Source organism: Pseudonaja textilis, chromosome 11 (assembly GCF_049901715.1).
Source record: "Pseudonaja textilis isolate UNSWEBS1 chromosome 11, rPseTex1.2, whole genome shotgun sequence".
In the NCBI taxonomy this organism is placed as follows: domain Eukaryota; kingdom Metazoa; phylum Chordata; class Lepidosauria; order Squamata; family Elapidae; genus Pseudonaja; species Pseudonaja textilis.
Genome location: NC_142000.1, coordinates 22279741 through 22304531, shown reverse-complemented (window position 1 = coordinate 22304531; position 24791 = coordinate 22279741). Strand labels below are relative to the sequence as shown.

At 61.1% G+C, this 24791-nt stretch overlaps 3 protein-coding genes across 10 annotated transcripts in view; 2 read left to right on the top strand and 1 right to left on the bottom strand.

Annotated features, from left to right (window-relative positions):
* The window catches only part of FANCA (FA complementation group A), a 24495-nt gene extending 15226 nt beyond the window's left edge, over positions 1 to 9269 (top strand). For 7 of the 8 annotated variants that reach the window (XM_087940288.1, XM_087940290.1, XM_087940291.1 and 4 more), the window contains 20 exons: positions 40 to 110; positions 220 to 319; positions 428 to 630; positions 952 to 1048; positions 1555 to 1731; positions 1878 to 1951; positions 2296 to 2424; positions 2788 to 2872; positions 3393 to 3562; positions 3698 to 3803; positions 4365 to 4424; positions 4902 to 5006; positions 5442 to 5554; positions 6042 to 6174; positions 6358 to 6424; positions 6735 to 6836; positions 6932 to 7007; positions 7445 to 7601; positions 8246 to 8338; positions 8948 to 9269. In XM_087940288.1, coding sequence (XP_087796414.1) covers positions 40 to 110; positions 220 to 319; positions 428 to 630; positions 952 to 1048; positions 1555 to 1731; positions 1878 to 1951; positions 2296 to 2424; positions 2788 to 2872; positions 3393 to 3562; positions 3698 to 3803; positions 4365 to 4424; positions 4902 to 5006; positions 5442 to 5554; positions 6042 to 6174; positions 6358 to 6424; positions 6735 to 6836; positions 6932 to 7007; positions 7445 to 7601; positions 8246 to 8338; positions 8948 to 9043 — 2214 coding nt within the window. In that variant the 3' untranslated portion in view covers positions 9044 to 9269. Of the gene's footprint in view, positions 1 to 39; positions 111 to 219; positions 320 to 427; positions 631 to 951; positions 1049 to 1554; positions 1732 to 1877; positions 1952 to 2295; positions 2425 to 2787; positions 2873 to 3392; positions 3563 to 3697; positions 3804 to 4364; positions 4425 to 4901; positions 5007 to 5146; positions 5287 to 5441; positions 5555 to 6041; positions 6175 to 6357; positions 6425 to 6734; positions 6837 to 6931; positions 7008 to 7444; positions 7602 to 8245; positions 8339 to 8947 lie in introns of those variants that run through there. The other variant, XM_087940295.1, reaches the window with a different exon arrangement.
* ZNF276 (zinc finger protein 276) lies at positions 9137 to 17281 on the bottom strand. The gene is made up of 12 exons (XM_087940797.1): positions 16921 to 17281; positions 16361 to 16870; positions 15649 to 15958; positions 15476 to 15540; positions 14099 to 14578; positions 13623 to 13701; positions 11679 to 11759; positions 11480 to 11590; positions 11323 to 11398; positions 10857 to 10974; positions 10329 to 10428; positions 9137 to 9875 (listed from the first exon to the last, which is right to left on the bottom strand). The coding sequence occupies exons 1-12, from the start codon at positions 17279 to 17281 to the stop codon at positions 9599 to 9601; spliced, it is 2568 nt and encodes an 855-aa protein (XP_087796923.1). The 3' UTR covers positions 9137 to 9598.
* Positions 17243 to 24791, top strand: VPS9D1 (VPS9 domain containing 1). Its single transcript, XM_026719836.2, is given in 16 exon segments — positions 17243 to 17752; positions 18224 to 18299; positions 19014 to 19106; positions 19894 to 20050; positions 20176 to 20290; positions 20531 to 20593; positions 20871 to 20923; positions 21036 to 21123; positions 21272 to 21357; positions 21667 to 21966; positions 21968 to 22131; positions 22285 to 22414; positions 22569 to 22762; positions 23089 to 23164; positions 23338 to 23442; positions 23742 to 24791. Coding segments are annotated over 16 exon segments (1908 nt in total). The 5' UTR covers positions 17243 to 17641; the 3' UTR covers positions 23839 to 24791.

The window sequence follows — 24791 nt, the reverse complement described above, 5'->3', positions numbered from 1 at the left end:
GGAAGGGGTGGAAGTGAGCCGGCTGGGTCTCTGTTCCAGGCTGTTGACCTTCTGCTGGCGTCCTTCTGTCAGGATGTCATGGCTGCCTCTTTCTTCCTGCCTCCTGACAGGTAAGACAGATTCTGGCTTCTTTGCAGCGCCTACGCTGAAGCGTTTATGCACCACCCCGACATTCATCCTGGCAGTCATGCCACAGGGCGCCCTTTCTGTCCCCCGCAGGCAAGGGCCCTGGCCTTCCCTCTTCGTGAAAATGATCTGTGGGCACCGCTCGCTCTTGTCCCCCTTGCTGAGCCGGCTCTGTCAACTCCTCTACCACCAGGTTGGTGGATCAGAGAAGATCTCGCGGCGAGGTTTCTTGACGCCATTGCACTCGCTCTGGTGTGCTTGCAGGCCTTGACCTGGCCGTCTCCCCCTTTGCTGACTGCAGGGACCGTCTCTGAGTGACGCTCATGTCCTGGGCCTGGCTGCCTTCGTGGTCCACTTCACGGAGGCCGAGTCCTTGCTCCCCCCCGTGGACCTCTGCTTCCCCTCAGTTCCTCGTGTGGCCCTGCACACGGACCTTCCCCTGGCTGGGCTGTGGGACTATTTCTTGGCACCCAGGTCTGGAGACTCGGCCCTCTTCTGCTTGCGGTAAGTAAGGCCCTCTCTCCCTCTGGGCCACAAATCTTCCCTTTCATAGCGGGAGATGGTGCCACCCTTTGGGGCCAAGCCCCTGGCCGGCCGGTAGAGCGGCTCAAGTGGATTGGGCATGTCATAAAAATGGAGGGCCCGAATGGAATAGCGGACACTCCCTGGTGCGTTTCTTGAGCTGGCCTCTTTCTCAGCATGGCTGGATCAAATCTAGCGGCTGGCAAGAAAGAGCTGCATAAATATTGTTCCTCAGACGAAGAGGGGGGTGAACGTCTGAAAAGCTGCTCCCACAAGTGGTTCTCCCCCACCCCTCCTCTGCAGGTTCTGCACTGCAGCAGTTTCATACTTTCTGTGCAAGTTCCCTTCCCTTTCCCACGAGCGCCTTTGTTCTGAACTTCACCCAGGGTTCGTGAAAAAGGTAACTCTCCCCCCCTCTCCCCGTCCTAAATTCAGTCCCGCCCGTCTCCATTTCCCCCCTGCTGAGATTCCTGGGCAGGGACCTGCCTGGATTGTCCAAAGTTCTGCCTGACTGACCACAGCTCAGAATTTGGTGGTGGCTGCAGCCTTATTAGCTCAGCCTCCCCGAAGTTGCACTGCGTGTTGTTCCTCATTCGAGGAGTTTTTGTATCCCAGCGCCTCACAGGTGCTTGTCTGGCCTAATAACTAAGCGAGGCATGAATAAGGAACCCAGGTGGTTTCTGTACTGGCCTGACTGGCTGGAGAAGAGAAACGGGGGGCAAAGGAAGCCTATGGCTGTGTGTGTGGGGGGGTCCTGGGGGTGGCAGCATCCAGTCTCCATTTGTGCCTGAGGGGTTTTCTCAGCAACGCCCTTCAAGGCGGCAGAATTCAGGGAGGCTTCTTCATTTTAACTCAGCCCTGTGGAATATCCAGGCAACACCGCGAGCGACCTCTTCTGCTTCGCAGCTCCAGTATGTCGTGCCACGGCTTTGCTTGGAAGCGCGAGAAACTGGCCACGAAGGGGAGTCGGCCGCGTTTCCTTGGGAAGAGTTGTCCTGCCCCCCCCTCGGCCACCAGAAGGCGGCCCTCAGCCTGTGGAAGCAGGCCTGTTTCCAGGGCCTCCTGCGGGAGGAAGCCTTCCAGGTAAAGGCCCCCGCAGCCTTGAGCGTCAACTGGGGGCGGGGCGGCTTTGCAGGGCTCTTGGGCTGAGTCCGATGCCCCCTCCCTGCCGCCCTTGGAAGGGGGGGCGGTTCGCCTTTCTGCCCTGAGTATTTCTGCCCTTCTTCCAGCTGACCCTCCGCGAGTGGCTGAAGATGGAGCTGCAGGTCCTCCCCGACCAAGACCTGCTTTCTGTCAGCGAGAGGTGAGGACAAGCAGCCGTAATGCACCAAGGGGATCGTTTGGGCCATTCATTAGTGCTTGTTTGTGAGTCAGGGGCCTGGTTTGCCACCCCCGAGGCGGCTGTGTGGAAGAACCGTGTGTGTTTTATTTGGGGAGGGGAACGTGGCGACCTTATTCAAGGCCGGCTTCTTTGTGCCAAACAGCTGAAGAATCGCTGCTCTGGTCTCAGTGCAGCCTCTGCCAGGGCTGGAGAGAGCAGCCAACGTGGTGGCGCTTCCCTTCTCCTGATCTCCTCCCCCCTTGGTTTCTTTCACCCCGTGCCCCCGCTCCCCCCCCACCCCAACTGGGCTTTGGGTCCCTCGACAGGCAGGAGTTCCATTCCTGGTCTCTGCATCAGCACTACCTGCCGAGGCCTGTTGCAGCTGGAGGCTGCGGTGGGAGCCTGAGAGAGATGGGGGCTCTCTTTGCCCACGCCATGCTGGACTTCCTCCCAAGGTGAGCCGCCTTTCTGCGGGACCCGCTTGCTCGGGCGGGGAGGGGCTTCTGACCTGAGGGCTCCTTCTGCAGCCGCCTCCCATTAGTTCTGGGAAACAAAAACAGTGCCGTATCTACAGATCGGATGCAAACATTCCTTATGGCTGGTCTTTTGCTCAACTCCAGTGGTTTAGTTCATTGCTGATCCATTCTTCCTGGATTGGATTCAGGGAGTGGTCCGGAAGGAAGACATCGTTGCCTGACTTTATCTAGATCCAGCCCAATGCATATCAAAATGTACACCCCGTTCTTTACTACTTTCTAGGAAACGTTCTGATTGGTCTTACGCATTTCCCGTTGTCTTTGTGTTGCTTTGACTTTTAGGACTGACTCGGAGGCCTGCCGTCTCCAGAGGAACTCTGCCCCGAGCCCTGCAAGGGGAAACCCTGAGCTCTACTGCAGGTTTCAGGTGGGGTAGCTGTGATCGCTACCTTTCATTTCACGTCCTTTCCCTGCGAATGTTTTCCATGAGCTTTGGGTGGGTCTCCTCAGCAAATGCTGTGGCCGGGGGGCTTCCTAGCACACAAGCATCGTGGCCCAGTTACGTGGCAGGTGGGCCGTGGCTGCTAGTCCGACCTGGCTGTGGCCAGCGTTTTGCTAAGAGTGCATGAGAAAGATGCCCGGGTGCGCCACCGCATTGAAACGGGCAGCGGCTGGGCAATGGGAGGGCAACCTCTGTCCCACGGAATAACGTTGGAAGGGCGAAGAAACACTCCACGGCGGGGCTGACTGAGTGGCACAGCCTCTCCCAGGCAGGGCCCTCCAGACGTGGGGATGTCCAACTCCCGTCAGTCGCAGCCAGGCTGGCCCAATGCTGGGACTCCCGCCTGGCTGCCAAGCGGCTCCCCAGGTTGGCCCAGGAGGCGCCTGGGCGTGTGGGCAGGGACTGGCTCTCCCACCTGGGCTTCAGGGGCTCACCTTGATTTCAGGAGCTGCTGCTGGAGCTGGAGCTGGAGCGCAGGAGAGGCCTGCCGGGCGGCTGCGGCACCCAAGAGCCCTTCCTCTTCCAGGTGTTCCGGGAGAGGCTGGGGGCCCTGGGCACCGGGGCTGCTCTGGGGGACCGGCTGCTCCGGCAGCAGGAGCTGCTCTCCCAAACCAGGTGAACACAGAGGGAGGAGGAGGAGGAGGAGGAGGAGGAGGGCACACCTGCCGCCTCCCCGCAACTCTCTCCGGGGGCCGACGGGGGCAGGAAGTTGGGCTGGCTTCCCCTCACGGCACCCTGCTGTGTCCTCAGGATCCTCTTGAGCCTGCCTCCGTCCGTCCTTGTGGCCACGCAGAAGGAAGGAGGGGAAACCGTGGTGGCCTGTGAGGGCTTTTTCTCCTTTGTAAACATGGAACTGGTGTGTATCACTTCCTGGGGCCCAGCAGGGTTCTTGGCGGTGCCCCAGGCAGCCTGGGAGGGAGTTTCAGGCACCCTGGGCTGCTCCCTCCGGGCACACAGCACCTGCTAAGAAGGGGGACAAACTGGCACTGCCGGCCTGGGCTGGGGGGCGTTTATTAGGGACTTCTCCTCTGGCTTGCTTTGTCTGGAGGAGCAAAATACAGCACAGGCTGGGCCATCGACTGCTCCATCATTAAGGAGCAGAGGCAGCTGAAGGGCTCTTCAACTTGTGCCCAGAGCTTTGGTCACAGGTCTGAATCCAGCTTACCTAATGAGCAGTTTTGGCTGGAAACATCATGTGACCGCAACCGGTTGTAATTGTGAGGCGGTTGCCAGGTGCTGGAGATGCGATCCCATGACCGCCGGGTGTCTGTGTGGCAGCCAACTGAGGACAAGTCACAGGTGACTTTGTCCATCGTGACTTTGACTGGCCGAGGGCCCCTTTATCCTGGCCCATGTAGGGACTGGCTTTCTTGGGGACGCTTTCCTCATCCCTCGCCTCCCTCTGGTGCTCTTACAGAGGAACAGCTGCTCCGGAGGATGCGCTCTGCCTTACGACATCACCGCACACTTCTTCAGGGTAAAGGAGACCAAAGGGGGCTGGATAGTTCACCCCATGGGGGTCTGTGAGAGGTACTGCCCAGCCATGGAGGGGTCCTGGGCCTGCAACCCCCCCACCCAACAGATGAGCCTTGTTGTCCTGCTCTCTGGAAACTTGCCATGAGATGATGGAAGAGGAGTCGCCGGGAGTGAGCGGTGGGGGCTGAGGCTCTCCTGGACCTGTCAGAATGGGAAACCGCCCGAAGGAAGGGAAGGGGCTCGAGGCCGCTCCCGAGGCCGCCTGGCTCCCCTGCTCCCTTTCCCCGTGGCTCCAGCAAGGGCGGGGGGCGGGGGGGGTGGCTTGGGGCTGGCCTGTGGGTTGGATGTGCTTTGAAGTCCTTGGGAATCGGGCAGCGAATCCTTTGAGATGGTGGGGGTGACGATGCTTCCCTGGGGCCCCCTCGTGTCAGGGGGTTCCGTGGGGTCCCTGCCTGCTGAGGGCTCTGCTGTTCTTCAGGGCCTCCTGAGCGCCAGTGTGGAGTGCAGCCGTCCTGCCCAAGAGGTGACAGCCGTGCTCTCTTCCTGCCAAGCCAGGTGTCCCCTCCTCCTCTGCTCCGCTGCGGTAAGAGGCCTTTCTGGGGGGTCAGGGGGCCTCGTAAGCCGGGCTCCGTTTGTGGATGTGGAGGGCAACAAAGCCCCCGTGCTCCCCTCCTCTGTTGCTTGAAGAGAACGATGAATGTGTTGTGCTATTTCCTCTCAAAGATGCCTCCGTGATGCAGAGCCTGTTTGAATAAACATGCACATAAAACACTCCTGCAATGTTTGGCTTTCCTTCCCAGCCCCCCCTTTGGCTGCACGAACAGCGGCTGCCCCGGAAGGCTTGAAAGGGGGCTGGTTGTGAGGCTGGGGGGGGGGGGAGACGCACGGTTGCCCTGCATCCTAAGGAGAGGGAGGGTGAGGATCCGCGGAGTCCCTGGACAGAGCACCTCCAGGAAGCTCCAGCACGAAGTGGCGCGTTTCTGTATTCGGTGACTGCCTGCCGCTTGCCTTCCTGCAGCGATGGTGGCCGAGGCTGGAGTGTGTCCTTTGCTCACAGTGGAAGAGACTCTTCGGAGCTCCTTTGGCTCGGGGGCTGCAGAGCCTGAAGGATTTACAGTCTTCCCTGCAGAGGTGAGTCCAAGGAGCTGTGTCGGTGCAGCGGGGGGTGGGGGTGGGGGCTTCTCTGAGCGGCTCAGTCGGCTGTCCCAGCAAAGACCTGGGGAGATGGCAGCGCGGAGTAGATGTGTGTGTGTGTGTGTGTGTGTGTGTGTGTTATGTTCCGGCTCCTGTTGGCTCCTGTCCCCTGGATCCAATGAGCTCCACCTGCCCTCGTGGGGCCCTGGCCTCCCACAGGCCCTTATTCCAATGGGCCACCTCAAGGGGCCCCCCTTTGTGGGGGGCGGGGGGGTGCAGGTGTCAGGGCTGCAGCAGCAGCAGCAGCAGCAGAAGCAAGCGGTGGTTCCAGCAGTGGCCGCCTCCTCCCTGCCTGCCTGCCTGCCTGCTCCGGTGGCCAGGATGCTTTCTCTCCCAGGTACCACCCGGGAGGCTCCTTCCTGTGGTGCTTGGAGAGCAGAAACCCTCCGGACTCCCCCACTGACGCTCTGCCTTCGCCTCCTAGCTGCCTTGCGTCGGAAGCAACCTCCCTGCCCGCCTGGGTCCCTGCCGCTTTCCTCCACTTCACCGTCCAGCGGCAAGCGGAGCGTGAAGAAAAGGGAGACGTGCTGAGAAGGTTGGGGCCCAAAGCGGAGCCGGTGAGTTCCTTCCGCTTCCGCTTCCAGGAGGCAGGGGAGAGTTCTGGCCAAATGCAGAAGGGATCCGAGTGCGGCCCGTGGGAGGGAGAAGGGGAGCCATGACTTTGGTCGAGGGACGGGGCGTTGGAGCTTCGAGTCGGTGACTGTTGTGGCTGTTTTTATTTGCGGTTCTCAAACTGGCAGTTCCTGGTGTACGTCCTCTTCTTTTCCATCATGGATTTCATCTCGGCAAAAGTGGCACCACAGGCGAGTTCTGTTTCCACACACGGGGAAATGAAGGCCGGCCAAGAGACAGGGAAACTGGTGACATCGGTTGACCTGCCTTCAAGGGCTGCAAGTCCATGCCCTGAGGGCTCCCCTGGACTCGCATCCAAGGCACCCCACAGATCCCTTTCAACAGGCAGCACCCGTGGACCCTGCCTGGAGGCCACTCGTGGGAGGGGGCCGCAGAGTGCAGGAGGTCGCTCGTGAAGAGGGTTTTTGTTGGTGGGGAAACGGGGAGGCTGGGATTGACTCCGGCAAGAAATAGAAACGACGTCACCCTTTTCCCCCCCAGGAAGGAACAGATGCCCCCAGAGTTCTGGGATGGAGTTCCCGAGTGCTTCAGCGCTTGATGGAAGAAGGGCCTGGCTGGCTGGCTGTCTTCTGTCCGGCAGGAAAAGGTGCAGAAACCGTCCTCCGCTGCAGCGTCAGAGCAGGACTGATAAGGTTGCTCTGAAAAACGAGCCCTGGCGCTCCTGCCCCATTTGGTTTGCAGGCCGCGAGCTTTACGAGACCCTGCGTGGGACGGTGTCCGATCAGCACTTGAAGATGCTGCCGGTTGCCTTCTACAGGTAAACCCCAGGAGGGCTCTTTGCACACAGGAAGGGGAACTTCGGGGGACAGCAGGGCAGGAGGAGCCTGGCAGGGCGATTTGCTTCTATGGGCCTCCCTCACAAAAGCGCCCCTCCCTCTGACCCGGGGGCTTTCTGGGCGTGGCCGAAGCCTTTGCCTCGCTCACTTTCCATTTGACAGCAACTGAACCTTTGGGCCTCACCAGCTTCCCTTGGCTGAGGTGCTATGGCAGCGGCTCAAATGTTCCCCCAAGATTCTGGGCCACGTGTGGAGGGGCTCCTTTGCTCCTTCCAAGGGTTCCACCGTCCCCAGGCTGGCAGTCGGAGGCCAGCTGGATCTTTGCCCGCACCTTTTCTCTCTCCTGGGCAACACACACAGAGATGCCCTGAAGGGCTTGGCTGCCTGCTCAGTGTCTGCCTGCCCCTATATCCCGCAGCCTGCTCTTCGCCTTCGATGTGGAAGGGCTCATCAGGGAGCCAACCTTCCTGCCTGTGGCCGTCAACATGTACGCACAGCTGCTCCAGCTCTTCACGGAAGGGGCCACGGTGGTTGGACCAAGCCGGAGCGAACAGAGTCTGCACACCTGCAATCTCGTGAGCACACCGGTTCTTTGAGTGGCTGGGTCTGCCCTCCAGCATTACCCCCCCGCCCCCCCCCCGCCCTTCCTTTTCCTTGGCCCCCGTGGCGGGTCTGTTGCACGGGTGGGTTGCCATGATCCGCTAACTGGGAAGCACCTGGCTCACCCAGGCAGCAGCCCAAACTGGGCTTGAGTGGTGCTGCTGCGCATTTGCACGCATCACGAGAGGAGAGGGGGCTGCTGCGTCCCAAGGGAATGCAGCTGCTGCAAATAACGTTGCATTTCTGAGTTAACTAAAACATAGAAACTGTAAAACACAGAAAGCATCCCTCCCTCACAGGAAGGATGGGCTGGAATTGCTACTCCCAGAATTCCTATCCAGTGTGGCCACAGGGCGAGAATTCCGGGGGGGGGGGGAGGGCAGTGCAAACACGCAGGCGGATGAGAGCTTAAAAGCAACTGCAGGAAGCTAGCCAAAGTGATGGCCTGAACAAGAGTAATACATCCGGTCCCTTTAAACCTGTGATGCCATTGCTCCCTCTCTGAGGGGGGAGGGACTTGAGAGGCCAGGGAAGGAACCCATTCCCCAGCTGCCATCCCCTCCAGTTCTTACCCCGAATCTCTTACAAAGCTGGTTTGAACTTGGTTTGTCTTCTCCAGGGAGACTCACTAATGCTGATCCAGCAAGCGCGGCAACTCCTCCTCGGGGCCATCCCCCGGTGCCCTCCAGGGAGCTTCTCCAGCCTCCAAGAGGTGAGTGCCTGCCCCAAACACCCGAAACACCCAGCGGCCTAGAAGCTGCCCCTGGTTCTGCTCAGCCTTTCTGGGTGCAAAGCGCAGCGCCTCCGACTTGACCGCACACATTTACAAGGTTCTCCTTCTACATTTCCCTGGGGCTGCACGGATTTCAAATCCGGCCTTCACCGAAACATGGAGGCAGCAGGCCTCAGTCGGCTCCGGCACACCGAAGGACCAGGAGGGACTTCCCGTCCTGCCAGCTCTTTCCAACCCAGGAGACGGAATCCCACCTGAACCCCCCAACCTCTTCTGCATGCCCTGCTGACCTCTCGCCTCTTCCTCCCTCCCTCCCTCTGCTCATCCTCTCGGGGGTGTGTGTGTGTGAGAGGCGTCTGTTGAAGGAGGGCGCAGCTTCCACTCCACATGTGGTGGTCTCGGTTTACTCTTGGCCTTCTCTAGTTAGAAGGAAGCCGGATGCAGAGCTGCCGCCCGTCCCTCAGAAGGGATCCTAAGGGCTAGCTGGACCTGTAGCTTCTGTTCCCCAGACTTCTCACCCGTCCCACTAGGGGAAGATGGTCCGTTTTGCCGTTCTGGCGCACCCTCAGCACCTCTTTCCCTTCCCAGATGTTGGACCTCTGTGGGGACCTGGACCCAGAGCTCCAGGCAGCCCTCAGTAGTACAGGTGGGGATTTGCTAGAGGAAGGACTCCTGCTTTGCTGAAGGCCGAAGCCCCATCCCCCCCAGGCGAGTTTCTCCAACCCCCCCACCCCCACCCCAGCCAAAGGTGGGCAAATGAAGGATGTGCTTGGAATCTGGATCCCTCCAGCGTACTGTGTGAATAATTTATTACAAGCATAATTGTGACTCTGAACAATAAAAATCAGCTTACAAATGTCCTGTTCTTCGTTTTGAGCTTGGCTTTGGAATTGAAGGTAAAACATCTGGATTCAAGTCTCCATCATTCTCGAGATCCGTCGCAGGGAATTTGTGGGTGTCTTGTGAGCGATGCGCACCTTCACAACAGGCACCGTGATGCCCTTTCATCTTCGTCAGCGGGAGGGGCGGGGTGGACCTGCCTTTTGGCCAGGGAGGGGCTTCTCCGTAGGATGCCGCAGCCGTCGTTGACATAAGCGCAGAAAGAGTGACGGTCACCGCAAGGGGAAGCTCTTCGCAAGCAAGCAGGCGTCATTTCCCAGGGCCTTTTCCGAAGGACCCGCCCAAAGAGACACCACCTCCTGCCCTGCGTGATTGAGGCCAAGCCACGTTGGGGCGTTTTCAGGTGGGTTCCTGCTGCGCACTCCGCTCTACCTTGATGGGCTGGCCTTCCACGGTGTCCAGCAGCGCCCTGGGCTCCGGCTCCGCCCCCTTGGCTTTCTCCTGCGTCTGGGTCAGGGGGTGCACCATGGACATGTGGACATTGAGGTTGTGGGCCTTCTCGAAGCGCTTCCCGCATTGGTCACAGGCAAACTCCAGCTCCGCCTCTGCTTTGTGTTTGGTCATGTGGTACTTGAGGGAGGCTCGCTGTCGGCACTGGAAGCCGCAGATCTCGCACCTGGCGAAGGGAAGCGGGGCAGAAAGGACGGGGCGGGGCGGCTTTTAGGCAGCTTTGCAGAGGTGAGCAAAAATGGCCTCAGATCTTTACATCCTAGCTGGTCTTGGAGCCATAAGTGGAGCCAGATCAAACATTCAAAAAGCTCCTTGGGGGGCGGGGGGGGGGAGATCACCTGTGGGAGAGCCCTACTGGCTTTAGGGGAAACCTGGCAGGTGCTTTTCTTTGGCAGACAGGAGGCCCTTCTGGCCAGGCTAGCTGGAAACCTGATCCCTAGAAGCAGCTTTCCTACCAGAGGACACGCAAAGCGTGGGAACCGTCTTCTTAGGGCCGAGAGAGAGAGAGAGAGGGAGGGGGAGCTCTCGCCTGACTGTGCGCGCAGCCAAAGGTCGCCCGGTGCCTGAAAGCCCCCAAACGCAGCCACAGGCAGACTCCTGGACCGGCACCAGCACTTACTGAAGTGGCTTTGCTCCGGAGTGGCGCATCTGGTGGACAGACAGGTGTTTGCGCTGCTTGAATGTCTGGCCACATTCGTCACAGATATAGTTGCGTACCTCTGGTTGGAAAAGAAAGCAAACCGTTATTCTCCATATAAACCGTATATAAACCGTAACTCTCCATTCTCTATTTTCTGGGCTGTATTCTAGAATTGGCTGCGGGCAGGTGCCCTCACTTGTGAGACCAGGTAAACGGGGGTGGCGGGGGAGAAGCTTGGTTAGGGAGGTCCCGATCTATTGAGACTTGTGAGAGGAGGAGCCAGAGGAGGGGAGGGGGCAGCCTCCTTGGGAGCGGTGGTCTCGTCTCTGCTCATCTTACAGGGATCCTTGCAGGGAAAGGACAGTCCTTGGCCCTGCGTGGGGGGAGTGGGGGGGGGGCAACGAGGCTGCCTCCCTTTGAAGCTTTGCCGGGCTAAACCCCAACCGTGAACCCCGTCCAGGGTGGCAAGAGCAGCCTGCCAAGCGATGGCTGATGTCCCAGGCCTACCGGTGTGAATGAGCTTCACGTGGCGCTGAAGGTAGCGGTCAATCATGAAGACCTTGTTGCAGCCTGGGTGGGGACAGGGCCTCTCCCGGACTTCTTCGTGGTGCTCTTTGATGTGCTTCTAGACCCAAGCGGAGAGGGGGCTTTGGGCGGGTTCTCCTCTGGCCCACTTCACTGCCAGCATCATCCCCCCCCACTCTTTCAATGCCGTGGCATTTTGAGTGGGCAGGAGCCCTCGTGCCTGTTGACCCACCAGCTCCGTCCTCTCAGTCCAACGCGCAGCCAAACCCGGGCTGTGCGGAATGCGCTGCTTTAATCATACCGCCAGGTGTTTCTCTCTCGAGGGCCTAAAAAGGGCTCCCCCTCCCCCAGGAAGGAATCCCCCCCGACCCCCAGACGCACGCTTTGTCCTCTCCTGGGACACCCCCCAGGCCGTGGCTAGCTGCTCTTGCAGGGCGACCTGGCTTACCTTCATGCCATCCGCCCCTCTGTACACGGCTGTGCAGCCCTGATAAGGACACTTGTAAATGTTTGGCAGCTCCTCCCTGGAGAAGCAAAGGGCAGCTGGGTCAGAGCTCAGGCGGGGGCCCCTCGAGGCCCTGAGCCAGGCCCTGAGCCTCCAGTACCTTTCGCACTTGATCTTCTTCTTCCAGCCAGGTTTGGGCCCCGGCTTCTTCCTCGCTTTCTGCCCCTCCACGTTTGTGTCTTTGCTTTCAGCTTTTCTGCTGTTGGACACCCTGGGGGGAGAGGGAGAAAGCAGGGGAAGGGAAAGGCTCGTGGCGTCCCCCCCCCAAGGAGGTGCAGCGGTCTGGAGCGGAGACCTACCTCTTTTCTGGATACGGCTCAAAAGAGTCATCCGAAGAAGACGGGGCTGCCTTGTGGTTCTCATCCTCGTTTGAAGACTCTCTGAGAAAGGAGAGAAGCTTTTAAACATTTCACGGGTCAAAATAGAACGGAACACGACTTAATTACAATGGACTTCAGACAGTTACCAGTGAACACGCAAAGCAAAAATTTAACACATAAAATAAAAATACAATTTGGTAGCCAAAACAGAGACCATCTATGTCAAAATTGAACCCTTTCTTAGCAGAGGAAGAGGAGGGATACAACATCAACTATCTCCAGTCCACAACACAGTCCTTTCTGCCGTTCCAAGAAGGCTCCACACCCATTTGCGCTACTCAGGTGACCCAGACAACACAGACAAACCTCCAAGTGGCCTCAATGACCCTCTGAAAGGATGCAAATGACCAGCTGTCTGCAAGGAATATAAATCCATTTCCCCACCATCCAGTCAGAGCCGAAGAAGCTTCTTGGGTCAGAAGCGAAACATCTCCAAAGAAAAACCAGAAAGTCCAGGGGCCTTTGGACAAAAGCACCTGGATGACGGGGAATCTCCATACTTCTGGTAGCCAAGTGACCTTTCCTTGACCAGCAGCTCCCAATCAACAAATCGCAGGTCTCTGAAAGGAGGTGGCTTAGAACCCATGGATGAAGGGCTGCTGCAAAGGCCACCAAGGAGCAAGGAAGAAAAACAGCTGCCCCAAAGCAGCTGCGAGAACTTGGTCTCTGGTGTAGCCAGATGCTGGCATCCAGAACTTTCCTGGAAAGGAAAGGATTCAGCTCTCCCTTCTAAATGCCTGGAGGGGTTCCTGAGAGGATTCTGGGACCGAGAAGAAAGGCTTCTAGAGGCCAGTCACTTCCTGGGATTAGCTGTATCTCAATGCAACACTTTAATGTTTAGAGCCACCAGCAATGGTTGCTCAGTTTTGTCCCAAACTATAATCGATTAACTCCCCGCAACCTCTAAGTATTCTTAGGACAAATTTAAAATCAGGGGCTTCCCAGCTTCGAATGTAACAACCAGCCAGCCACTTATCCCAGGCTTAGCAGCTCTTATCTTCCCCCTCCCCAGCTGGCCGGTCCTTTTGAGCTGGAGAGGTGAGAGTTGATTGCCAAACGGGGCCTTGTAAGCCAGTTGCTCAACCATTGTTCTGCACTCCCAAAGTCTGCAGCAGGCGAGGCTTTTCCGAAAGCCGCAGAAGGAGCAGCTGCTCTTTGAAGAACAGCGATTATGCCCATGATAGCACCTGGCTTGAGTGGATTATTCACCAAGGGATCCCCACGTAACAGAGTTTGTAGTAACTCCCCCAATTCTATCCTGACTTCTCTGGGGTCATCAGTGCTCCGGAACCGGAGGCAACTCTGTCCAGAAGACGGGAGCTGAACAAAGGGTGACTTTTAAAGGCTGGTGGGGCTGCAGGCTCTCCTGAAAAGGACCCTGGGAAATGGGGAGGCTCACCCCCACTGAGCCAAGGAAGATTCAGGAGCAACATACAGAATCCCGGTCTCAGCAACTCCAAAAATGTTCTAGGGTCTCAGGCGCAACAGCGTCCAGCAGCCAACCAACGTGGTCAGATGTGGGACTTCAGTGAGGGCTCAGCCCGCAAGGTAGTTTTTTTAAAGCTTCAACTTGGGCTTGGAAACTCCTCCTCCCAAAGGAAGCTGTCTTTTCTCACTCGTATAAACAATAGGCCGGATTTAAGGTGGAACTTGCTCAAAGTGTGTTGGTGTCAAACTATCCAGAGAAGGCAAGAGAAGCTTATAACCAACGCTGTTCTTTGGTCACTGCCAATTGCCGCCTTCCCTCCCTGCAAACAGCCTCCAGCAACCAAATCCTTTCAGTGGGGCATGACAACTGTCTCCCTGCAACACCATCGCTTTCATGCGCGCAAAGATGACGTTTCAAAGCCCCTCTTCTCTCACCCCTCAGAAAGGTCACTGAACGCGTCTTTTACCCGCTCATCTGATGCTGCAGAGAGAGCCAGCTTCTCACTCGGCCGCCCTAGGGGAGGAACAGAAAGGGTTACCCCGAAGGGCGGAGGAGAGACCCATGCAGAGGTCCTCAGCCATCAAGGCCTGAGCCTTCCCTGCCCACAGCCTGCTTCCTTCTGAGAAGGGGGTGGGGGTGTCTCTGGACTGAAAGGGGTGGAGAACCAATTAACAGGGCAGAAACTAAAAACAATGCGAAACAAAAGCACGCCAGGAGAGTGCTCCATAAAGCGGAGAGGACAGCATTTGTCTCCTAGGGTTTAAACGGCTACCGCCTCCTCCCCACCGGACCCAGAAGGATCCGTTGCCAGCAGGGGAACCCAGAAAGGCCAAGAGCCCCAGAGAGGCAGCCTCAGCACCTGCACCCCAGGTGGGAGACTCTCCATCGCCGCCAGGAGCGACCCTCTTACCTGGGCTACCCGACTGGGGACAGGTCGCTTGGAGCAGGTGCTCCTGCAAGGGGTCTTGCAAGGAAGGCAAACCTTGGCTCTCAGCAACCAGGTTTTCTGCACTGGATGCCGGCAAAGCGGTCCCGCTGTCTTCAGGCTGCTGGCTGGCCACGGCTCTAGCGGTGCTGTGCTGGGGCTGCAGTGACGGAATGGCCGTCCCGGAGTTGTCGGATGCCACCCCGTTGCCAATGACATGCTGGGGGGCGTCCTTCAGTTCCCACTGGACGGCCAGGGCACTGTCTACCAGCAGGGTGCTGCAGTCCGAGTCAGTGCTCATGATGTAATTGTGGCCCTCTGCGCAGCCCCACACGGCTCTGATGATCCCACAGTACTTGGAGGACAAGACACTCTGCAGACTTGGTGCCATCGGGCAGTTCTCCGCGTGGCCATGGCTCCACCTTACCAGCTGGTGAAGGCACTGTGGGCTGGAGGTGATCAGGTCTGCAGGGAGAAAAACAGCCTCCGGTCAAGACCAGCCCGTTCCAGTTACCGCTGCAAGAGCTCATGGGGTGGTCTGGCTTCCCATCTAGGCTTAAGGATAACCTGCCACGTTTGGACTGGGACTGCTGCAGCCGGAGGACTGGCCAACCGCTTCCTCCCCAGGGATGTGCAGTCCCTGCTAGGAAGGTGCTGGATCTCTTCCAGAACTCTCAGCCACACTCCTGCCAAATAACACTGAAAATGGCGCCTGTGGGTTTTCCAGAAGGAAGCAGCCGACCACGGTCTATTTCACACCTGCGTATTTCGCAGGCGTGGTGGGAGGCTCACCTTTACTTTAAAACAGGCAGAAGGCTGCATCAGACCAGGGGTGGAAATTTGCGGTCTGATGGTTACGGTCCTACAAGAATTGGCCTTGGGGCAGGCAGGGGGGCTGAAATCCCTGCACTGTCATTCAAGCCCCTTGTGCCTCCTTTTAACAGAAGGGGCGTTTTCTAGAGTTAGCCACATCTGACGTGAAGGGCGCCAGGTAAGAATTTATGATGAGTTCCGTTTCTGACTTTCCTCCTCAGTCCCTTCAAAATGTCTCCTATGAACAACATTGAAAGCCGGTCCAAAAGGCGTCATTTGGGAAATCCGAAAGGCCAGCGCAGATGCTTGTAAGGTAGCCCACCAAGTAAAATCCCCAGGGGGGGCTATTAGCTGCCTTAAGGCTCGAATTGTGGGGAAAAGATCCTCCGGTCAGAAGGGTGTCCTCGCTAGACAAAGGGCGGCCATGCAGATTCACCGTTGGCGTCCGCCTAGGGCACAAGGCCGGTGCTGCTGACCACCCAGCCACAAGGGCCTGCCAAGGAGAAGCAGCAGGCAAAGCCATCCAGAGGAATTCAGCCTCTCACCTACCCAGACAAGGCGCCTCGCCTTCTCCAGCTGACGCCACGGGCACTGAAGGCTGGGCAAGGCTGTTCCTGCACAGGGAAGAGAGACATCAGAGCAAGAAGCTCTGGATCAAGGGTGCCCTCCTCAGGCCCAGCCGGCCAACACGGAGACCCGGAAGGGAAGGCAGCTCAACCTACTTTCCCCGTGGCTTGGGGTGTCCTGCGGGCGAGAGGTTCACCTTCTGGATGAAGGCCTTCAGGATGCTGCGGCACTTGTAGAACTGGGCGTGGCACTTCTTGCACACAAACGGGGGGAGAGACGGGTCTTGCTGGACGGCCACCCCCACCAGCCGCTGGAAGTCTGTGAAGAAGACTTGGTCCAAGCGCCGCTGCTTCTCCGCGTCCTCGCTCAGCACGGGCACCTTCGCGAAGGCGTTTCGCAGGCTCCGCGAGGAGAACTTCCCGTGGCACAGCCGGCAGAAGCCTGTGCTCAAGCCCCGGGGCAGTCCTGCACGGGGGGGCGGGAGGAGTTGGTCTGGGCTCCCTGCACCGGCGACCTCCCCCGCAGGGCCTTTCCACGTTGCCGGCCCCCTCCCCCCATTTCCCGCACGCAAAAGGCCCCTTGCGCGGGGAACAAAGGTCCGGCGCTCAGCGGGCGAAGGGAAGGGGGAGCTGCCGGCTTGAGTCCCCGGACGGCCGTTTCCCCACCGCTCGCCCTACCGCCACCCCAAGCGGGGAGCCGGTTTGGCCGGAAGCCGAGAGGAGAAATCGGAGCTCGCCCGATCCAAAAGCGCCCCCGCGGCCTCTGGGGCCGAACCGGGCCCGCCGCCTTTCATTTCCGGACTTTCATGGGAGCAGCAGCGGCCTCTCGGCCCTGCCCAGCTCGGCGGGGGAAGCGGGCGGCACCCACCCGCGGGCCCCGCGTCCAGAAGCGCCTTAGGGATCCTGCAGGCATCCCGGCCACGGAAAGGCCGCCCAAATCCCCGGCCGGTTCGCAACTCCAGCGCGCCGCCGAGGCGCTCCGCCCGCCGCACCCGGGCCTGCCGGGCACCGTCCGCCCCAAACCGAGCGGCAGGCAGGGAGGCTTCGGGGCGGCGCTCGGGAGTGAGCGGCCGGGGACAGCGCCTTTCCAGCGCCCGCCGGCCCGGCGAAGCCGAAGCGGAAGCAGGCGGGGCTCCCCCGGTGGCCTCCCCAGCCCCGGCGCTGCTCGGGGCCGCCTTCCGCAGGCGAAGGCCCGGGCTCTGCTCACCCGGCGCGGCTGCGGCTTCCGAGGGCGGCGAGGCCCAGCTCTTGGGCTCCGGCGCGCTCTTCTCCTCCCGGGCGGCGGCGGAGCGTCCGCGGCGCGTCCGGCTCGCCGAGACTGGCCTGCTGATCTCGGCCGGCGGCGGCGGCGACTCCGACCCGACCCTGGCCGCCAACGCTGCGGGCAAGAACCGGCCCCGCCGATCCCTGCTTCATGGCCGCGCAGACGGAGGCCGCCCCGGCCGCTGCTCGGAGCTCCGGCGCCGGTCCCCCCCCCCGTGGCTGGCCCGGCCCGCAGCGCCCCTGGCGGACGGAGGAGCCCGCCCGCCCGCGCCAGCAACGGCGCCGCCCGCGGCCTCCACCCTGAGCCGCCGTGTCCCCGAGCCCCGCCGGGCAGTCCGGCCGCTCCCCCCAAGGCGGTGCCTGGAAGAGCGGCCCGCTCCGGCTCCTCCCGTCCTAGAGCGGCCCCCGCGGGCCCGGAGACTGGGCTCCCCGCCCCGCTGCCCCTCCCCGCCCCAAGTGGGGAAGACTGAGTGGGTGTCCCGGGGCCTCCGGGCTGCTGGACCTGGGACCCCTGGCCGGAGCCCATCCCGCGTGTTTGGGCAGGCGGGACTTGGGGACCAGCCGGCCGGTCAGTGCGCACAAACGGCCGAGCTGGGGAGCGGGCCGGGGGGGGCGCGGGGCCGGGCCTCGGGGCGCCGCGGAGCCCAGGCGGGCTTTCCTGCCATGCGCGGAGCGACCCCCGCCCCGCTCAGAGACGGGGCCGCCGAGCCGCGGCCGGTCACGAGCGAGGGGGCTCCTCCCCCGGGCGGCCTGCCTCCGGGCGCCTGCGGAGCAATGGCGGAGCCGGACCGGCGGGAGCCGCGCCCCTTCTGACCTCACCTGCGCCGGTCCGTCCGGCCCCGTCCGAGCGGCCGCCGCTTCTCGGCGGCGAAGTTCCGGCCCAGCCATGGCGGCCGCGCCCTCCGCCGCCGCCGCAGAGCCGCCGGCGAAACCGCTGCAGGCCGCCATGAAGCTGGCCAAGGCCGCCCTGGAGCTGGACGCCGGAGACCGGCCGCGGGTGAGGGGCGCCGCGGGGACGCGGGCCGGAGCGGGCTGGTCTGCGCGGGGGCCGAGGGGCGACTCCCGCTCCCCTCCTTTCCCGGGAGACGGCGGGGGAGGCCAGGGGGTCTTCCAGCCCCTCTGCCGCTGCCCCCCCCCCCGGCCGTCTCAGGTGCCGCCGGTGTTTTGGCCGCGTTGCCTGGAGAGCCGGCAGGTCCGCATTGAGATTCCGAAGCCCCCTCCCCGCTTCCCGGAAGCGTCGCGGGACAGCCGAAGAGCCGAAGGGCAACCCCGCTTGCCCGCAGAGCCTGCTTGCTCGGGCTGCCCTCCCAGGAAGGGCCCGGTTCTCTGCGCTGGCCTCTTCCGCTGCTTTCAGCCGGTGAAGCCGGTCCGGGTTGGAGTGAGGGCACCGGAGCGAGCCTCTTGCAGCCGGGAGCTGGCCTGGTCCGAAGGAGGCGCTGCCTTTTCACCTGAACTGGTCTCTTGGCAGGAAGCCTACGTGGAATACCTGAGGAGCATCAGCCACATCGCCCAGGTTCTGCTGGAAGAGGCGGCAGCCACGACTGGTAACCCCTGATTCCCCCCCCCCACCTTCCCCACCCAGGAAGAGCCGGGCTCCTTTGCAGCAGAGGTTCCTTTGGGGAAGGGAAGCTCTGGTGTCTTTGGAGTAATACAACAAAGGCATGTAAACCGCCCTTCTGAGTGGGCCGTTCTGACAAGTGACCCTGACAAGGTGCAATAATGCCCCAATCATTTCCTTTGGAGCTGCAGTGCCTGGCCCGTCCCTTCTCAAGCCTCTCTCTCTCTCTCTCTGACACCCACCCACCCACACCCACCCACCGACCCACCCACGCTCTCCTAGGTGATGAAGCTGCTCCAAGAAAGGATGTTGTGCAGGTCAGGATGACAGGACAGCCCATTAGACCCTGTCTTTCTCACCCTTGGCAGCTTAAAGATATTGGACTTCAATTCCCAGAATTCCCCATCCATCCATCCATCCATCCAGAGCGGGGAATCCTGGCAGATGAAGTCTACATGTCTTAAAGTCCTTCAAGTTGAGAAATGCCGCGTCTGCTGTCCTTGGGGAAGGAACGATGGGCAAAAACCGCTTTTCCTGGAGCTGGGTGATCCCACCGGGGGAAGGGACCTAGAGGGGCTAAATCCTGACAGACGGAGGGGAAAAGTGGTTGGCACCGAGCTCTCGTGGAAGTCTTTTTTGAGGTGGGCTTTGCATCCCCTTGTAATTGGACAGACACAATCACGCATTCCTTGTCCTGAAGGAGATGAAAATGACCTGGCGCCGGACACTCCCAAGATGCTCAAGGTAGCAGAACAGTGCCTGGAGAGAGCCAAGAGCAGCGTCTCTAAAATAGGTGAGGACTCTTTTTATAAGCGGCACCCCCCCCCCTTTCACCAAGCGGAATAAAAGGAGGCGGTCTTCTTCGTTTCAATGGGACCCCGTCAAAAGTTGAGTCCAGGCAGAAAAGTGACCATTGGCCTCACAGCTTAGAAGGGGCTTCCTCTCTAGGTGGTGATTTTAGACTGAAGTTTCTGTTAGGTCAGGGGTCTCCAAACCTGGCAACTTTAAGACATGGAAACTTCCAATTCCAGAATTCTGGGAGTTGAAGTTCCCACGTCTGAAAGTTGCCAGGTTTGGAGACCGTTGCTTTAAGTCACCATAGGCCCTCCTGGTGCCTCCCCTGAGCCCTTCCTGTCATTTTCTTGGCAATGGTGTTTGATTGCTTTCCTCCAGGGAGGTTTTCCCATTTTCCAGACTAGCCTTATGTCCTTTGAGTGTCCTCTTGATCTCCTGTCTAACTGCTAACCAGGTCTGAGCCTACTCAGCTTCCCAAGACTGGCCCCAACTGGCTTGGAAGGCACCCAGTGTTGATAGGCGGGTGCCCGATGCGTGTGAGGCTGAAGCCCGTGTGCTGCCTCATCCGTGGAATGTGCTCTGGGCTTTCACGCCAAGGTTGGGAGCTCGGTTTGGCCATTGGCCCTGGTGTTTGTCCTCCTGGCTGCCTGGTGCACAGTCCTCTTCCTTGGACTCTGCTCTCTGGCGCACAGCTTTGGCCTGTTTTGCCTCTCTGTGAGTCTGGAGATGTTTGCTTTGACTGTGACGGGGCTTCGTCTGTGTTGTTCTTCGCCCCCCAATTCTAGGAAAGGCCAAGGCCAAGCTGGTGGGGAAGAAGGTGGGCCCTGCTCCGGTTTCTCGGCACCGCAGAGTCTCCTCTGATGAAGGCAGGAAGCTGTCCCCCTTCCTGCCTCCCGAGATGTTCCAAAAGCTGCAGGTCACCCAAGTGCAGAGCCCCAGGAAGTAAGAGGGAGCTGCGGGGGGCCTTTGGGCACTGGGTGGCCGGACCCTCGAGCTGCTGCCTGGAGCTGGCCCAGGTGACACAGCCCCCCAAGGAGCTGCTGCTGATGCTGCCGCTTCTTCTGCAGCAGAGAGCTGAGCCCCCTGGAAGAGGCGTCCCTGCAAAACCAGAAGCTGAGAGCTACCTACGAGGCCCGGCTGGCCCGGCTGAACCCCAGCCAGGCGGTGCAGAAGACCTCTCTGGCAAGTGGGGCTGGCTGGGAAGGGGACAGGGCCCTGGGGTCCCACGTGAGCCAGGCAATATGGCCCACACATTTGGGGACGGGGGACGGGGCGGGAGCCCTCTTTGCCCAAGAGCTGAGGTGAAGCTGTGCTCCCCCTTTCAAAGAAGGATTGGATGGGGGGGTGGGGTGGGGGGGTGGACGGCCCTTTCCCTCGTCCTCCGTCCAGTCCTGGGCTTTACTGCTGATTTTGGCTCCACAGACGCTTTCTCTGCAACGTCAGATGATGGAGAATTTGGTGATTGCGAAAGCCCGGGAAGAGGCCGTATCCTTTCTGGCTCTTCGGCTGGCAAACCCACAGGAGTTCAGTCCTGGGATTCCCTGGTGGTCTCCCGTCCCAGATCCCCATCCTGCTTCACTTTGGGGGGAGTGGGGGGCGGGACTCCACCCCCAATTTCTCTTCGGCTGTCCCTGCAGCCAGCTGCTCCTTTTGTCACTTCGGCCCCTGTTTCTTTGCTGCCTGGCCAGAGGAGCCAGGGTGGGGGCTGCCTGGGGGAATCTGAAGCCTTGCTGGGGAGGACCTTGACTCTGGCCCCCTCCAGCTCCAGAGAAAGATGGAGGAGCATCGGCTGCGGCTGCAGGAAGCTGCCAACAGGCAAGTCAGCTGGGCCTGGGATGCTTTGCCGCCCCCCTTTTCTCCATCCATGGGTGGGGCGGGAGGGGGCCCAGCGGCTCCTCTGAGCCCGTGCTCCTCCTCCTCCTCTTAGGAGGTTCTCCAGCAATGCGGTGCTGACCCCGGAAGAGCAGGAGCAGCGCGCCATCTACGCGGCCATCCTGGAGTATGAGCAGGACCACGTATGTAAGGAGGCTCCAGGCTTGACCACGTCAAAGATGGGGTGTGCAAAAGCCCCCAAGAAGCAGGCAGGGGGAATGAGAGAGACGAAGGGACGGGGGGCGGGGGACACGACTGTAGCTCAGTATTCTCTGCTCTCCCCTCCGCTAGGACTGGCCCAGGTTGTGGAAGGCCCAGCTGAAAGAGCACCCCGGCGATCCGTCCTTGGTGCCAAAGCTTCTCTCGCACCTGCTCAGGTAGGGAGGTGGGGAGTGTGGAGGGCTTTGCTTTCATCTGCAAGGGGCCTTCAGGCAAAAGGCGCAGTCGCCCAGTGGGGATGAAACCGGGGTGGGGGCAGCCACCGGGTCAAGACCTCCAGGGGGTCCCTTCTCCCTTAGCGGACTTGAGTTGGCCTGGAGGGGCAGAAGCCAGCTCCCCCCCCCCACGGACCAGTCCCTGCAGAGGGAGCCGGGAGGCGGGGGGAGGGCTGGGGGGTTCCTGCTGCCCAGTTTCCCATGGGAGCGGAGCCCAGGCAGGTTCGGTGACGGCCCCTTTCTTGATTCCAGCTTTGCGGATCACCCCATCTGTCAGTTGCTGAAGAAGCTGCAGTGCTCGGCCTACAACCGCCTTTATCCTCTCCTCAGCCAAAGCAGGACAGGCGCCTCGCGCGGTTGGTCCCTCTCCTCCTCGCTGGACGCCGAGGCCTTCCTGCCATCAGCCCCCGAGGGACGGAGGCTGCGCTCCTCCCAAAGCCTGCACTCCATGTTTTCTGTCCAGGAACACAATAAGCTGAACCTCCGTCACAGCATCTCTGGCACCCCCTTCATTGAGGACCAGAGCCTGTCGCCCCCCCAGAAGGATGTGGGTCCCCCCGCTGGCTGACCGGGAGAGCTCCTTCGAGGACCTGGAGCAGTTTCTGTCAGCTGCTGAGGCCTGGCCGGAAGGGCCCCTGCGAAGCCCTCTGGCTGGGAAGAAGGGCTCCCGGCAGGAGGCCCTCAAGGCAGTCGTGAAGGACATCCACAACGCCATCGGTGGGCTCCCACCGGGGCTGCACTGCTGGCGGGCGGGCAGGGGGCAGGGATCAAGCTTGTCGCTGCTGCAGGCCAATCCGTGGGAGTGGGGGAGGGCCGCGCTTCTCCTTCCTAGGCCCGCATTGATGGAGCTGGGCGGCTTCCCTTCTGCAGACCGGCTGCTGTCCCTGACGCTGCTGGCTTTCGAAGGCCTCAACACGGTGGCTGCCAAGGACCAGTGCCTGGCGCAGCTGGAGGAAGCCTTCTTTGGCCCACTCTGGGGGCCCCTCCTGACCGTCTACAGGTGGGACTGGGGACACGCACACCGGCGACCCCTGCCCTCTGGATGGGAGGGGGCTGTGGAAAGGGGGGGGGGAGTTGAGTTGACTGGTGTGTGGGCCAAGGAAAGCGTGGGAGCCTGCTCAGCCCCCTCGCCTGCCTGCCTGCCTTCCCTCCAGGACCGTCTACAGGGCCCAGGAAGAGGCTCTCTCCAGGAGCATGGAGCTGCGCCAGAAGGCCTCTCCCACGGAGATGGGCATCCCCTCCAAGCTGCTGCCCAAGGCAGGAGGGGCTCCCCCCTACGCTGCGGCTGTGCAGGAGCTGCTCCTCCTCCCTCTCAGCAGCTGCCCGCAGAAGAAGCTGGAGTGCATCGGTGAGGCCTGGCTGGCAGCTGCGGCCCAAGGAGGCCGCACTGGGAGGGCAGGGGGAGCTTTAGGAACGCCACACTTGGCTCCGGGCAGCACTTGGGGGAGGGGCCAGAGCTTCCCCAGGGAACCCTGGACTTCCTCCTGATTGGGAGGGAGGGAGGGAGGGAGGGGCCAGAGGTCCCAGCTTGGCGGGGGTTGCAAAGGCCCTGGAAGTCGCGGCCCTCCTTCCTGCCCTTCGGCCAGAGGAGAGCTGCCCTGAGAGGCGCTGGTGGGAATTGGGGGACGAAGGGAAGCGGCCAGGGCAGAGCGCTGAGTGCCTGTCTCCCCCCAGTGAGGACCTTGCGCATCATCTGTGAATGTGCGGAGGAATACTGTGGGAGCCGACTCCAACCGGCATCCGCCGCTATGTGAGTACTTGACCACAGCGCCTATCCCGACGGGGTGCCTGGCTCTGAAGCCGCCTCTGCCACTCCCTGGGGGCGCTCTGGGCAGGCCCTGCCCCGAAGGCTCCGGCCTCTCCCAGCACTGCCGGCTGCTGAGCCGAGAAGCCAGGCTTGACGCGGTCCCCCTCCCCTTGCAGCGGGGCCGACGACCTCCTGCCCATCCTGTCCTTCGTGGTGCTCCAGAGCCGCTCGCCTCAGCTGGTCTCCGAGTGTGCCGCCCTGGAAGAGTTCATCCACGAAGGGTAGGCATGGCAAGCGCTCAGTCCCCTCCGCAGCGCCCAGGGCGGCGGGTGTGTGTGTGTGTGTGTGTGTGTGCTGGCTCTGCCCTCCGCCTGCTCGCTTTTCAGTGGGGCTGCCCCCTTGCCAGGCACCCGACTCCCCGCCCCCCCCCTCGGCCACTTCCCTGGGCCCAAGTGGCCGTTGCTGCTCCTCTGCACGCGGAGAGAGAGGATGGGGTGGGAGGGGCTTTCCAGGGGAGGGGAGGGGAGGGGCGACGCTGCTCTCCTCCCTTCAGGCTGACCGGATCCCTCCTTTCTCCCAGGTCCCTGATTGGGGAAGAGGGCTACTGCCTGACCTCCCTGCAGAGCGCCCTCTCCTACGTGCAGAGCCTGCAGGGGGGCCCCGTGTTCCGGAAGTAGCAGAGCTGCTGGTGGGGGGGGGCTGCCCCCCCCCGCCTCACTTAGGATCCCTTCTGGCTCGCTGCTCCCCAGGGATGCTTTTTGGAGGACTGCCAAAGGGAAACGGAGCAGCCGGCCCTCCCAGGGCTACTATTGCACAATACTTGGCGGGGTGGGGGTGTGTGCAGGCAAACTTTGGTGTTAACCCAGCATTGACCAGCCTCTGCCCCCCCTGCCCCCCCCCCTGAAGGCCTTCTGGCCCTCTGGCTTCCGTCCTGGTGTGTTGCAAGGCGCCTAACTGTCCCCACATCCTAATGGCTGAGCCTGCCTTTGCTTCTCTGCCTTGAGCACGGAAAACGAGGGAGGGGCTGCATCTCAGTTCCCCACATTAACACTAAGAGTTGCAGTAGCCCCCTCCCCCCCCGCCCCGCTTCTCTCAGCTGCAAGGCAAGCCAGCCATCCTGGACCCTGGCAGCCTCTTCCTTGGAGCCTGCTGGCCCGCCATGCGCTCTCCCCCTGCCCTGCATGGCCCCCTCCTCTCTGGCAGCAGCCGCTTCAACCTGGGGCTGTGGCCCACCCTGGGGCCGTGGTTCCCTTGCCTCTGCCGGGCCTTTCATTGGGTAAAGGGAAGGAGACGGGTGGGCCTGGCTGGGTCTTCCTTGCATTAGTTGGGTCTTCAGGAAGGGGAAGCCGGACTGTGCGCATCCTCTACTGATGCAGAGGGGGGTGGGGTCGGCAGAATCTGCACAAGCCTCTCGAGCTGTGGGGCCAAGGAAGAGTGCAGAGTGCAGCTGGGCGGGGGGCTTCTGGGGGTCCTGGGAGGCGTCATAGGAAGCAGGGGCTCCCTTGAAATTCAGCCCCCCAGCGTCCGTCTCCTCCTGGGTGGGGCCCCTTCGCGTCCCTGCCTGACCGTCCACGGACTTCCAGCCTCCCTCCTGGCAGCTCTTTGGAATAAAACTCCTTCTGCCTGCTCA